General features: G+C 39.3%; 2 protein-coding genes across 2 annotated transcripts; one reads left to right on the top strand and one right to left on the bottom strand.

Moving 5' to 3' along the window:
* Positions 1 to 1625: 1625 nt before the first annotated feature.
* LOC105447834 (RING-box protein 1A) lies at positions 1626 to 3428 on the bottom strand. Its single transcript, XM_011686057.1, has 5 exons — positions 2997 to 3428; positions 2783 to 2810; positions 2541 to 2662; positions 2373 to 2458; positions 1626 to 1944 (listed from the first exon to the last, which is right to left on the bottom strand). The coding sequence occupies exons 1-5, from the start codon at positions 3087 to 3089 to the stop codon at positions 1932 to 1934; spliced, it is 342 nt and encodes a 113-aa protein (XP_011684359.1). The 5' UTR covers positions 3090 to 3428; the 3' UTR covers positions 1626 to 1931.
* Positions 3429 to 4921: 1493 nt separating this feature from the next.
* LOC105447833 (jmjC domain-containing histone demethylation protein 1-like) lies at positions 4922 to 11377 on the top strand. Its single transcript, XM_011686056.1, has 7 exons — positions 4922 to 5201; positions 5385 to 5664; positions 5884 to 6571; positions 6686 to 7013; positions 7098 to 7392; positions 8108 to 8403; positions 8559 to 11377. Exons 1-7 carry the CDS (start codon positions 5160 to 5162, stop codon positions 9582 to 9584), a joined length of 2955 nt encoding a protein of 984 aa, XP_011684358.1. The 5' UTR covers positions 4922 to 5159; the 3' UTR covers positions 9585 to 11377.
* Positions 11378 to 15437: the final 4060 nt, after the last annotated feature.

The following is a 15437-nucleotide window of genomic DNA, read 5'->3' as shown; positions in this document are numbered from 1 at the left end:
AGTATATTAGTGATACACATATCTTAGAAAAAGCAACGACAAGAATATTTATGAATTAGAAACTTCTGTCTTGTCAAAATTAAATATCTTGACGATATTGCACACTTTGCATGTATATACATGACTACTTAATTTTCCTTCCTATCATTCTATTTAATTTTCCTTCTATTGTATCTTTCTAACATTCAAAAAATTCGAGAGGTTAGATTAATTCCAACGGGTAATTTCGCGACGCAGTGCAATATTGCCGTATCTCTCTCTGTCTCGAAACGTCCGCGTTCGCAGACCGGGCGTATTTTATTTCTCATTACGAACGTAAATTAATTCGAACTCTGACATAAAGTAATATAAAATCCGTCCAATGATCCGATCAACCGATCGACCGGACCACCAACGGGCGCTTGCCATTAGATGCGCGCCTTCTTCGAGGGGGAGTTCGGACTGAGGGTGATCTCGCTCTCCCCTCCCGCTCCTCCGGTTACCTTCCCTTGCCTGACTATTCATAAGCTCTCTTAGAGCAGGTGCGGACTGCGCTCCTTTTCTCCCTCCACGTTTTACTTTTTTTTTTGTTTCTATCCCGCGCACGAATCCTCGAATAAGGCGACGGGATCTCTAGAGCCAGACGGCAGAGAATCGAGGTGGAAGAAGCTTACCATTGCTCTCTCTATAGGCGGATGTCGACTCTGGCTCTCCCCCTCTCTCTCTCTCTCTTTCTCCCTCCTGCCCGGCTGGCTCCTGCGAGATGTAATTTTCGCTGTATGCCGAGATTAGAAGCCGGCTCGTCGGGGCCTACACCCCCCTTCACCGCCCGCCTGATAAGTATTGCCTGCCCTGCGCCAGTCTCCTGCTGAATGCCCTAGAACTGGAAAAGGGATTCGAGAGATGATCTCGGTACGATCGATCGGCCTTACGTACGTGACGTCACGAGCAACGAGTGCCCGTTATATCTCGTTAAGGAGCTACGTATCCGCATATAGGCGCGGATTTAGCGGAATCGCCTTGAGCGTAATGAAGATCTGCTACACCGAGCTATGTTAAATAAATGTCATTGCTATTAATACATCTTGAGGCGTGTGCCGCATTATAAGAGCCGTATGATTTATCTTGTTTAAATAAAGTCGTGAAAAATTGAGGGCAATAAAGATTTATACGTGTAAAATATTCTTTGATTCGCGTAAAAGATCGACGAAAGTTCTCTGCCGGGCGATTCGCATTAGAATTAAAATCATTGGATGAAGAGGAGTGTGCGGTGTAAGAGTGGGACGCGATTCAAAGGTAAAAAGAGTTCGTCGCTTTTACTCCCCCCCCCCTCATTCTCCCTTCATATTCACGTCGAGTCGTTCTTGCGGGACGAAACTTTTGCCAGATAAAATCTCTAAAAGAGATCGGATAATCAGATTAATCAAAGTTACGGTTAAAAGAATTCTTATCATAAAAAAGAACGCGAATAATTAATACAATGCCAAGACGCGATAGAGTGCTTGATAAACTATATCTTTCATAAAAAATATTTAAAAAAATATTAAAATTAAAACATTCGCGTCGAGAGATAATTTATTGTTTCGCAGTACTCCAGTTTCAACGAAATGATCATTTAAATAACAGTCACAAATGATGCGAATAAATTAGAAATGCGCTATCATTTTCATTTTATTACATGAGACTTATGACCTATAAAATACATACTTCGTAATTTCACGAAACTTGCGAAATGAATTAACTGTACATCTATTACTAATTGAGATTTTGTCTGTTGATAATATAAAAAAAAAAGAACTAAAAAAAATGTACATTTGACTATTATTTGGTATTTTTTTTACCACTTTCTTTTTTGCTTATATACTTATCGCTATTCCACATGAAAAAATAATATCCCATTTATATTTTCATAAACAGCTGAATAAAGAGAAACTGAAGTTGAATATATCCAATTAATGACCATATCTGTGAACAGAAATGACAAAATTGTTATACATAATGCATAACTATCTAATTATCTTAAAAACAATTAACAAATCAGATACAAACTTTATTAAAAATATATATTTACATATTCTTTTAAATTTAATATCTTAATATTCTTAATTTTACATTTAAAGAAAGTAGTAAATAGGAAAATAAGGAAATAATATATATATAATGTTATGTATATATATATATATATATATATATATATATATATACATATCTAAAGAAAATAAATACGATAAAAACATAACATTATATATATTATTTACTTAGTGTCCTATTTACTTTCTGTAAATGTAAAATTAAGAATATTAAGATATTATTATACTATTTGGATATGCTTATTTTCCTATATATATATGACGAAACTCTTATCAAAATTTTGCAAGCGAAGCTCTACTTACTTTTGAAACTCCCATTCACGATTATCAAGTGGACAGACCTGTCGCGTTTTCAGCCAACGGGAAATACAGTGAAAGTGAAAGGCGTGCTAAAAGCATAAGATACAATTGGTAAGATCCAAATGAAGATTTAACGATACGAATATCATGATACCGCAATGTCGAACATACATTGCATACACCCCAGGCTACCGTGCACTCCTCACTGGTGGCAGACGCCTGGTTCGCTTGGCATTCGATACACAAGTCCATGATGTGATTACGGCAAATGGCGCAATTGTCCACAACGATATCTGAAAGATAACGAGGAGAAATGGATTAGAGAGAGAGCCTCTCGCTGTACTTATGTTATGCTTCGAGGGCACTTCGAACTGCTTCGCCACGTAGGAGCGATACTCGATCGTGATTCTTACCCCAGGCCCATAGTGCCACTGCGTTCCACTGAAACGGAGACAATCACATTTAAGTCGAGCGAGAAAAGGATAACAGATTATAACAGACACGCGGTGGAGCGAATGACAAAGCGCAAACGAGGTTAGGAATTGACATTCGCACGCCGCGCGGTGACCGCGAGCGCGATCGATCGCGCCGATCGCGCGTGACTCGCACACGCCTGTCCACGCTCACCTTCTTCACTTCGAAACGCTTCTTCTCGCCTTTCCCGCTGCTGGAGGTCGGCAGCTCGCACTCGTCATCGTCGATCTCCATAGTCGTCGCCATTTTTCAATTTTGAAGCGTCGCGTCGTTGGCCGCGTTGAAAAGGTCGGGCGTTGGGCATCGAACTTACATGCCGTACACGAGGTATTAACACACAGCCGACACGGGTATCAAACGTCGAGCGGATGGCGCTATTGGCGCTGCCGGACGCGCGGTTCTTATCGACAAGCCCGCGCTGGAAGGGCCACCGATAGCACCTTCCGAGGGTCAATTCGACCGAGGAGAGGATCGTGTCCGCGCGTCGGCGCGTCTCGACGGAATAATGTATATACTTGCCCGACGAGTAATTTGGAAGAAAAGAAAAATGGGACGCGACTACGCGTCGATATACTCGCAATCGCTTCAATAGTATAACTGCGTGAACATATATATCGATTGCGACACTTTTTTTAATAGCTGTTTCGAAACGCACTAATATTTTGTACTGTCTCTAAATTATTAAATACACCATCGTGGTTCGAATTTACAAAATATTAGCTATCTAAAGTTAGTTATACCTTGGCCTCATCCTGACTATTATATTATAGTTACCTATAAAATATATATCAAATATATTATAAAAACCTATGAAAAAAAGTGTCGCAACCGATACGTCCACGCAGTTTACACATCTAGCTTTGACAACGAATAATTAATTATATATATATGAAAGATTCCCTTTTTTTTCCACACTGCAGGAGCAAACAATCCTGTTCGTCATATGAGCCTGTATACTCAAAAACAATTCGCACGTAATCGAGACTGGAATTCAGACGTACAAATTTAGCACAGGAAATTAATATAATATATATTTTACACATATAAGTGCGCGCACACGCACACACACACGCTCCATGACCACGCCATAAATATATATATATGTTACGCAAATGTTTGATTTTTGGCAAATATACATATGTATATATGAGACAGACACGAGGAACAATATATATTCCTCGCCGTATTCAGATACTTAAAATATTCACTCGACAAAAATGTTAATTTGTGGCAATATAGAAAGATCCACTCACCACAACCGCGCGCGCTCGGAAAGTTCTTGGCGCCAAGTTCGCTGTCGATCTGCTCGGATCGCGAAAGTCTCCTCATGCTCGGAGACGCGAGAAGCGCGGACAATTACGCGACACGACGAGCGCTCCTGATATTCACTCGGTACTCCTGAACGCGAATCTACCCGCGGCGCTCGCTTCCGGCGAGAAAATCCTACCGAATCGTACGAAAAATCACGGAGCTACCACGCAATCGAACGCGAAGGTCGCGAGACAATATGGCGGCGCGTTTCGCGAATCCGCCAGCAGTGCTGGCGGCGCTGGCGGCGCTGGCGCGCAACGACGACGCGACGCTTGAGAAAATTCGGAATTCACTCACGTTTAATTTCCTCGTCCATTTCGACGTTGCATCGAACGGCACGCCGTGGGATATCTGTCGACGTACATCCCACGGCGATATATCGTCCTTCCTGTCCATAAAGAGCGAACTAGGAAACTGGAAAGATCGCCAGTATAAGAAAAGAAAATCGAACTCGCAACTCCGAAAATGAAAGCCCCATTTTACGAGTCGACGATAGCAATCCATAGACGCGCATAAATACTTACGACGTATTCGACGTGGGACGTTCGCTGCCGCGCAAATCGATATTTCGCGGCGGGCGACACTTTCCTCCGATTCTTTGGCTTCCGCGCTCCTTTCAAGATCCAGGACATCCACAGCCGCCGAAACTCCGGGCACTCCGGCCGCGAAATGTGCGGCGCAGGCGCACGCGTGCCTCTTCAGGGGAGTATCGCAATGACCGTGTCGCAGCGGGCGGTAGGCGGGAGAGGAGAGGCCAGCGTGAAGTTGGCAGCACTGGCCGGCTGGAAAATGGCGTCGCTGTCTCGCCATACCGACGGTATACGGGCGACGAGGAACGTGCTCTCGCGGCGTCACTGGCGCGTCGCGTCTAACATGTAAATAGCGCAACGACGGGTCGCGTACGGTCGTGATAAACGGATCGCCAGCCCGTCCTGCCATCGCCGTGACGTTCTGCCGTGCACCCCGATGAGATTCCGGTGATACGTTTCTAGCTGCGTGTCCGCAATGGCCGACGACTCCGCACCGCTGCCGAAGAGGCGCCAATTGGTAAACAAAGAGCGCGCGCGAATCCGGCGTCGTCCGTCGCCGTCGGCGACCGTCGGCGACGGGCGACGACGCCGATCGTCGGACAGTGGGCGTCGGGCGTTCCTCGCGCGACGCGGCACTCGACGCGGCCTCCCACCACGTGCTCGCCTCATCATCACGCGTTGTTGTTGTCCGTACTTGCAGCGCGAGCGAACCAGGAAGCTGTACACGGACGACTGGACCATAGGCGACGAGGAGATCGAGGGTCGCAGGACCTTTCAGCTGGACGAGAAGATCGAGGGCGAGAGGTACGACCTGAGCAACTTCAGCGGCCTCTTCCGCGAGATGACCGGGCCAGAGCTGAATTTGACGTTTCTGCAGAAGCACGGACTGCAGATACCGCTGCTGTTCAGGGAGAAGTCCGGGCTGGGTCTGCGAGTACCCAGCACCAACTTCTCCGTCAACGACGTCAGAACCTGCGTGGGTAAGTTCCTCAAGTACCTGCGAGAGCAAGAATGAACAGTCGCTTGACAGATATTAATGGGCGCTTTCCATTCAGTGACACACAAGTCGAGACACTAACGTCATTCTATCCTTCTTGGCATTTAGCGAGTGACACAAAGACAAAGTGATACTTGTGTCGGCTTGTGTCGCTAAATGGAAAGCATCCAATGTGTTGTATAACGCGTTGTTTGTTCGACAGGTTCTAAGAGAGTGCTGGACGTTATGGATGTTAATACTCAGAAGAACGAAGATATGACTATGAAGGAATGGCAAAAGTATTACGAGGATCCTAACAAAGAACGTTTGTTAAATGTGATCTCATTAGAATTTAGTCACACCAAGTTAGAGAATTACGTACAATCTCCTACGCTAGTGCGGCAAGTAGATTGGGTGGACGTGGTGTGGCCGAGGCATCTGAAGGAGTCTCAGGTGGAATCTACCAATCTTCTGGAAGACATGATGTATCCGAAGGTGCAGAAGTACTGCCTGATGTCGGTGAAGGGCTGCTATACCGACTTTCACGTCGACTTTGGCGGTACGAGCGTGTGGTATCACATTCTGCGCGGCGGCAAAATCTTTTGGCTGATCCCACCCACCGAGAAGAACTTGGCTCTCTATCAGGAGTGGGTGTTGAGCGGCAAACAGTCGGACGTGTTCTTCGGCGATATGGTAGACAGATGCGGCAGGATAAGCCTGACGGCCGGTATGACGCTGTTCATACCCACCGGCTGGATACACGCGGTTTACACGCCTCAGGACTCTCTGGTCTTCGGTGGAAATTTCCTTCACAGTTTCGGCATAGAGAAGCAATTGAAAGTGGCACAAGTGGAGGAGCATACAAAAGTACCACAGAAATTCCGATATCCATTCTTTACCGAAATGTTGTGGTAAGAGCAAAAGAAAAAATATATTTTATATTGAATACGATATAATATTATTAATTACATATAATACTTTTTGTATTATAAATGTATATTGCAAAAGTATCGTAATATTCGCAGGTACGTCCTCGAAAGATACGTGCACGTACTGTTGGGTAGAAGTCACTTGGATATAACTGAGACACAGCGACAGCACTTGGTCCCGCAGCATCACCAGCACGTACATATCACGGAGTACGAGTTACACGGCTTGAAAGCCATAGTGATGTATCTACACTCATTGCCGTCGACAAAGAAGAACGTTCCGGATCTGATACGCGATCCGGTCGCACTTATTCACGATGTTCGATGCTTGGTGGAGAAGCACAGGCACGACAATGCAGAAGCGGCTGTGACAGGCACTCCTGTGCTACCGCCGCCACCGCCACCCTTGAGCATCGTTGACAGGGTATCTATCATTCGCTACATCGAATTGAAACAAATTACGTTTGAATGTCTTATGTTAATTTTTTTTGTTCTGTTTTTCTTTTAGGAGCGCATCAGAGTAACGAGAAAAGGTTTTGTAAAATCGCAGAGACATCATTCAGACAAGTCCGAGAGAGCATTTCCGCGCAGGAGACGCACTAGATGCAAAAAGTGTGAGGCTTGCACCAGACAGGATTGTCGAGAATGCGTATTTTGCCAAGACATGGTTAAATTCGGTGGTAGCGGCCGCGCTAAACAAACATGCCTTATGCGCCAATGTCTTAGACCCATGCTTCCCGTCACATCATCTTGTAAGGTCTGTCAATTGGATGGCTGGAAGCAATCACCTGCACCATTGACGGGTATATATATAATTTTCAATCAATTAAACACAACTTCATTTCGTAAATTTTTTTTAACTGGACGTTTCTGAACGTATCTCGAGTTCTTTATTTACTACAAAAATTTGTTGTTTATCATTAAAATAATTATTAATTTCTGTACATTATAATGTTATATTTTCAAATTTGAGAATTTTATATTCTACGATCCATATTCATATCTTACTTTTACCGATAAATGTATTTTTAGATATGCATTTAACACATTGCATTTATAATTAACTATATAGAATCTTAGAAATAAATCAATTACATATGTAAGCAAGATGTGATTTATGGATCTAAGTCTTTGTATCAGGTTTAAAATTTAGCTTGCATGCTTGTATCTTTTCATCGTCACATTGAATGAGATGAATTTAAATAGTTCCATCCCTCCATTGTCTCGCTGAGCGAGACAGAGAAAACAAAAAGAATTTGCTAGAATTCTGCTCAGTGACTGATTGCTCTTGCATCTATTATTTTTTTGAATTATTTTTTTGCTATTTGAATTATACTATTTCTTTAAATTATTTTTTGTGTGTTTTCTCTCTGTTTTCGCTCAGCGAGACGATGGAGGGATGGAAATATTTAAATTCCCGAGCTAGGTGTTTGATAGGCCTATTTTATATTGATTTAAGTTATATGTATATGTAATTTAAATCCCTTTCTTGACATAAAAATGTTTGAATAATTGCAGGTAAATTTTTGCCCACAACACCATCTACTTTGATGGAATGTTCAATCTGCTTCGACATCGTACATCCAGAATGCATAGGTTTGAACTTCAAGGAAATCACCGTCAGTGATGATTTGCCAAACAGTTGGGAATGCCCACAGTGCTGTGAACGAGGCCGTAACGTGGAATGTCGGCCGCGTCATCCAAGAGGCCGCACGCGAAAGCTATCGGTGTCCAGCGCGGCCTCCTCAGCGCCGACCACGGATTCCGAGCGGGCTATGACACCGAGCAAACAGTCGAGGCTTGATCCTAATGACGTATGTAAAAATTCTCTCGCATAGAAATTATTTAAAAAAAATCGTACAAGCGGAATAATTTTTGCGTATTTTCGCGTGATTGTATCTTGTAGATAGCATAAGCCGCGTTGTATAGAGCGTTGCTGTATACATTTCGCGTGCTTTATTTTCCTCAGGCGTGGAATGATTCGCCCGGGGAGCCAGCCGAAGGTGAACAGAGAATGAGTCAACAGCGCACCCAGTTAGCTATGCAGCTGATCGCCTCGAGCAGTAGATCCTTGGCGAGACCGCACGTGGTGGTGAGGCCGGCACCGCCGCTGCCGCCGCCGCCTATCCAAGAAACGGACGGCGAGCCGAACGAATTGGTGTGCAACAAGACGGTGATGCTCGCGGTATTTCGATTCCTCAACGTGAAGGATCTGCTTAATTGTGCCTTGGTTTGCCGTGCCTGGGCAAGATACAGTATAGATCCGTGTCTGTGGAAGAAGCTCGACATGTCGCACTATAATCTTCGTTCCTTACACTTGACGGTTATCATCCGACGGCAGCCCGAGTGTCTTTCGCTGGACTGGACGAATATCAATAAGATACAATTGGCCTGGCTGCTGAATAGGTTGCCGCAATTACGGACATTGTCCCTTCAGGGCTGTACTTGGGCCGACGTTCGTGCTCTGAAGAGTTGCAGCTGTCCGCCTCTGGAAAAGCTGAATCTAAGTTACGTTACCTCATTGAACGACGCTGTTTTGCAAGAAATTCTGGACTCACCAACGGACTCGAGGCCCGGCCTTATTGACAAGACATCGCGATTGAAGCATCTCAAGCATCTGTCTTTAGCCGGATGCGATCTCACGGATCGAGGAGTGAGATGTATAGTTCAACATCTGGCGGATCTTGAAACCTTAGACCTCTCCTCGATCGGCAGGCTTACCGACTCCGGAGTGGCTCACCTGATGTCACTGTCAAGTCTGGCGTCGCTGAACCTAGCGAACTGCAAGTTGCTCACCGAAATGACTCTCGATCACCTGACGAGATGTAAGGCGCTGAAACGCCTGGATCTGCGACACACGACCCAAGTATCGACGCAAGCTGTCATTAAGTTCGCTGCCAAGAGCGAGCACAATTTGCATGTAACGGACGTCAAGCTGGTGGAGGAGAAGAAGAAGGTCAAAACCGAGATCAAAACCGAATTCATGGACACGTGAAAGAGCATGGCGTTCACATGCCAACTATTGTTCAGTGCAATCCGGTTATCGTTGCGTAAGAACACCGTTTACAGAGAAATTAGAACCATAATAGTACCACATGCTACGATCAGCGATTATTTATTTTGCATGAGAGAATCTATAGGCATCGTTACAGTGCATCCTTATGATGCAACAGAAAGGACCTGATTAGCATAGAATTTCTATTCGGATAACATTTACTTTTATCAATATAAGATCAAACGCAATTTTAACAAGAACGATTCCTTCGCAACTTGAATTTCTTATTATTCTTTTCATTTTTCTTATTACAGACACTTATCTATTCGATCGTGTGATTTGTAGTATATCATATTTACATGTTTTCCGAAATCATTGACTATAACTTTAGAAATAAATGCTTTGATTTATTTTAAAATGATTTTTTTTTTGCAACAATTGGAGGAGATATTATTTATTACAGTTTTGTAATTTTTTGTATATCTTTTGTATATCTAAATCTCAAATTCAAGTTTTATTAAACTCTATTAAATTAATTTAAAAAAATGTAATTTTGTTATTTATTTGGCATCTCTTTAATTTAATTTGGAAAATTAACTTCACGAATTTGTCATTTAAGAAACATTCATTTGGAATATATGCTTGTGCATATATACACATAAGACATATGTTGTAATAAATATGTAAATACACATATCTGCATTTATTTTATAAATTCAATTTGCTTAAATCTCGAAACTGCAAAGAAATAATGTACAATATTGATATAGAAATGACGTTTCTTCGATCATTATTCTCTCTCTTTCTCTCTCTCTCTCTCTCTCTCTCTCTCTCTCTCTCTTTCGCACTATAAATACTTCATAAAGATATTATTTTAGCTTTTCTTTTTCTTTACTGAACGTTATGTAGCAGGTTGCAAAGGTAGATCGTATAAAATTGGAAAAGTTTATGAAAATGGTATGTAGGAATTCTGTCGAGTCATTGTGCACAGAAGCAGTATTTTTTGCATAGGTTGTGAAGATAGAAAGTTCTCGAAAATAAGTATTTCTTTCGCACGAATGTCCGAATAAATTTCGATCGAAAATTTATTACAAAAACGATGTCTGTAATTACACACATACACACACATATATAAATATATACACACATACTTACCTGCAGACATGCATTAAAACATGTATTGAAATCGACTGTATCGTTTCATAACATTAGTCCGGTGATTTTACGTGATAATCGAAGATAGCGTGTACATGCTTTGAATTTTTATTCCCGAATTGATTTGCATCCCGTGATGTTCTGTGCAAGCCAATGTATATATACCTGCTTTTTATGTATATGCATGTTTTATTTGTACGTTTTCTTTCTACTTTCCGACCCCCTTCTTAAGTGTTCGACGATCGATTTCATGTAAAGACCGCAGGAATGATAAGTGAATTAGGTATTGACTCAAGTGCCATCGTGCATCTCGTGAAATTGTCCATTCTCTTCGTTATGTTCCAACACGTTAAATAACGAATTCGTTGCGATCACGCCTATCGTTTGTATCATAATATTTTGAAGAAGGTATTATAGTGGCAAGCACACACCGTTCTCACGGAGTTGTCGCTATTCTTGCGCTGAATACATTATCGCGAGCGAAAGTTCTCATTTCTTTATTTTTACATAATTAAAGTTTCTTTCAGCAATTTAAAATAAAAACGAAATCGCCACGATGTAATACATTGTATTATACATGTAATCCATGGAGAGCAATAGCGATCTCTAATTCCCAAATATAATTTTGATTTGTAAAAGGCAATTAATTTTTCCCCTCCCTCTATCGTAATTTTTCCCCAATTTAAGATAGAAATGATACATCAGCTTCTTGCTCGAAAAGTTCCAAAACAAATTTATTATCGAGAATAATGACTTTTCCAAACAAAGGTATAAAAATGTCTTACGTATATTGAAACTATTGCACGAATTTGGTGAGATATATTAGGTAAATTTTTATTTGAGAATTCGCGCGCAGATATTACGTGCAGCTTATTTGAAGTTATATCAATATTTGGTTTATATAAAGTCGATATATTTGTATATATCTCGTTTTGAATAACAACAAATAATAAAAGGTAGAAAGGAAGAGAGAAACAATGAAGGGAGAAAGAAACAAAATGTAACGCAAAAATTTCAAATTTAATCAATTATTTATCGATTGTGATTGTGTATTTTAAAAAGCTATTCAGACTCCATTTAATGTGATAAGATAACGGGATAAGATCTTCTCTGAAATAAAAAAGGCATTTTTTAATTTATATATAACGATAAGGATGAACGTATAGATAATATTTCTTATATTTCGCATAGTCCGCGTTTACGATGCTCTGCGCAGAAGAAAAATTTTGCTAATATAGCTTATTTTCGTAGCAAATTTTGTTCGTCACTATGGCGGATGGTTTTTTTTATTTTACTAAGAGAACACGAATTTATTGTAATATTGAATAATCAATTATCATTACAAACAATTAATTGGTTATCATATTTTATATGCAACGACAGTTTCGCTGCAACAGCAAAATTCTTTTTTTCGTGCAGAATCATGTAAATTTTGTAGGTTTTGTAGGTTTCTTTTACCGCTTTTGATGAAGTACATTTCACCAAACAAAAAAAAAACAAGTTATACATTTAATCCTTAAAACTATAATTTCAAAAACTTTATTTCTAGAAAAAGTTTAACTTTGGATACAAAATAATCTCACGTAGAAGGATGTATTATTATCTTAGAAAGATATATTGTATATAAAATTTGTATCTATAGGAACTAACTTGCTTTACGTTTTGTGAGATAAAAATTTATTCGGTGACCATATCAATAGGTGTGAATGATCTCACAGTATTTGTCGCACATTCGTTCGATAAATGTGAGATGACGTTCCATCGTTTGGACCAATTTGAGAATTTAACAGATGTATTTTTCGTACATCATGCATGATTATCACTGTCTGGCTTATGACCATTTAAATAATATGATCATAATGAGTTTACGGTACCGATCATTAGTTTTGTTGAGAATTTTTTCTTGTTTGGCAAGCACATTCTTGCTCATTCAATAATACCGTAAGTCCGGTGTAGATTTGTATTCGCGGGGGAAAATATTAAAATCATTTACTATAACGAGAACAGTCAATTAGGTATGCTTGTTTATATGCATGTTCGGATACGATTATTCTTTTGTGTCGACAGAATGAATGGATAGCGTATTACGAATCAGACAAAACCAATGATGACATGATACAATATTGAATGCAATATCGAGAAATGTATTTCGCAGGTATTGATTACAAGCTCACATTTTCCACATCGACTTTATGTATCCAAAGTATACACGCGTGGACTCTAAAGAACTTACTTCCGCACGCTGCAGAATCCCTACACGTAGGTACTTCCACTACTGCGACATTAATAAGAAGAAAAGGTATAATAAAGATTTATGAATTTAGAATAAGAGATAGATTTGGAGATAATTAAATTACAAAAAAAGTATATATAATAATTAAAACTTATATTAAAAAATTATAACAATTAATAAAAATACGATTATATACATTTAATTAAAAAACTAATAGAAGGGTAAAAATTATTAAATAATTTAATTGCTATTCACAAAAATCAGTGTCCAGAGCACTGTTGAAATATATAAGCTTTGCTTTAGTGTATAATGATATCAATATAATGAGGCATTTTTATAAGATTGTAAAGAGATATGCGATATATGTGTCTGATGACGCGGAGGATCACGGACAATTTTTAGTACATATACTTTGCACCTACAATCGGCACACAATTGATATTTGATTACGTATAAACTAATTAATAATTATACGCTTTATGATATGATTATAATTTATGATTTTGAGCGCGGATCAAAATTATACTTGGGAGAGCGTTAAACCTGCGCTTGGCAATTTTAATGCACATGAATTTGGACAACGTGAAAATTAACTAGTGATAATATCTCAACACTATTATATCGACATAATCGAGGAAAAATATCCCACTGGAATTAAAGTAGTCGATACTGACAATATTGACAATAATGTTGCATTCTGCAAGATAGAAAACTTAAGGTTCGGACCCATGATCCAAATTATCGACTTTTACAACAAGATTGCGAGTTGAAATTTGTTTGTGACAATCTCATGACAAATCAGTACTGAATGGAAGCCTAGCTCTTTGCGTAAAAAATAAAATTTCATGTTGATCGCCACCTCATCACCCTTATCGTTAAATATATACATAACTCTAATCGACGATTCGATAGGCACAAGATATACATATGTATATCTTGTGTATGCAAATTAATATTACGAGCCGTGATGACACAAAAATATTCTAGAAATTTAGTCGATTCTTCTGTTGCAAAAGCAGAACATATATCTTGTAGATACTCTTAAGTAATTTTTTTCTATCATTCGATTCAATTGAATCGATAAGAGGAAGGAAAAGTCTCTTTTTTGCTATTTATTAACAATTTAACAATAATTATTAACAATGAAAGCACTTGCTTATTCTGATCGTCTTTTTTACGATATTATAAACGTTATCGATAAAGTGATATTAAATAATATATATTAGTTATAGTAATTTTGATAAAGTCTTTACAAATATGAATATTTTTCTTTTAATTTTATTTCAATATCACACAAGAACTAACTTATTTAAATAATTATTAAAAAAATTTTTTTTTAAATACCCTGAATGTAGGGTATGGAATTCCATACACACGGGATCTTTGGGTATGGAAGCTCCATACCCTCCATAAGGAAGTCTTCCTTCCTATAATATTGTTGTCGCGGTCAAGGTTGTTTCAATTTTTTTCGATGAATCAAAGTGATTTTTTTTTAAATGCCAATATAATGACGTCTTTTCTATCTTCTTTCTTTCTCTTAATTGACATACGTGCAACGATGCAGAAAGATAACTATTTATCTGTAATAAAATAATCAACGTCAAAGGAATGGTATATTAATGTATTATCCCTTCCTCTCCTCAACCATACATTTCTTACGATAATCCACAACATTACATCAGGCTCTTTAGAATTCACTAATATTATTTGATAATGTGTTATAAAAATTACTATTGTAATTAATGAAAAAACAAAGCTTTCGAAAAAAGGTATGGTTAAATGCGACAACTGATTGTGCTCCAGATTAATTCTCTTTACACGATCACGATGTTTCTATTTGCGACTGTATATCTGAATTAAAAAAAAAATACGGTTTCGAGTATTTGTGATAAGTTTTGCTATCATACTATGCTATCTTCCTTTTGCTATCTTACGCTTTCTTATTTGTGGTACATAGAATTAAAACGAGTTACGTCTTGTGCGTAAAGGTCAGTGCTTGGTTTGTTAAAAGCGAGAAAGGATCACTGGCCAGTGTTGTTAAGAGTCGACATTAAAACTTATGAAGATATATTAGAAGGGAAAAGAAACGATAAACAAGCGCGAAGAAAGAAAGAAGGGATCGTGACTTATCGTTGGTCTCCAACTAGCGTTAAAAAGCAGCCTTAGGTTCGTTGCATATACATTTATAACCATTTATAGCATTTTTGATTTGTTGACCCGACTCGACTTCGAATCAATGGTTTATTATTTTTAGCTGCGTTTCTTGCACAATTTAGCTATTCTTTTATATAGCTAAAAAGAACAGACTATCAATTCAGAGTCGGGTCGAGTCAACAAATCGAAAAAACTATTACACTCACGTACTTTTTTTTTTAACCCATTAACGTCCAGGCGGACACATTTTTTGAACAATTTTCAGTGGCTTAATTTTTTATTTTAATGGCCTTGAAAAAATTCTAGCAACA

Source organism: Wasmannia auropunctata, unplaced genomic scaffold, assembly GCF_000956235.1.
Source record: "Wasmannia auropunctata unplaced genomic scaffold, wasmannia.A_1.0 LD336090.1, whole genome shotgun sequence".
Taxonomy (NCBI): domain Eukaryota; kingdom Metazoa; phylum Arthropoda; class Insecta; order Hymenoptera; family Formicidae; genus Wasmannia; species Wasmannia auropunctata.
The sequence above is the reverse complement of the archived record's forward strand: the minus strand, read 5'-3'. Positions and strand labels throughout refer to the sequence as shown.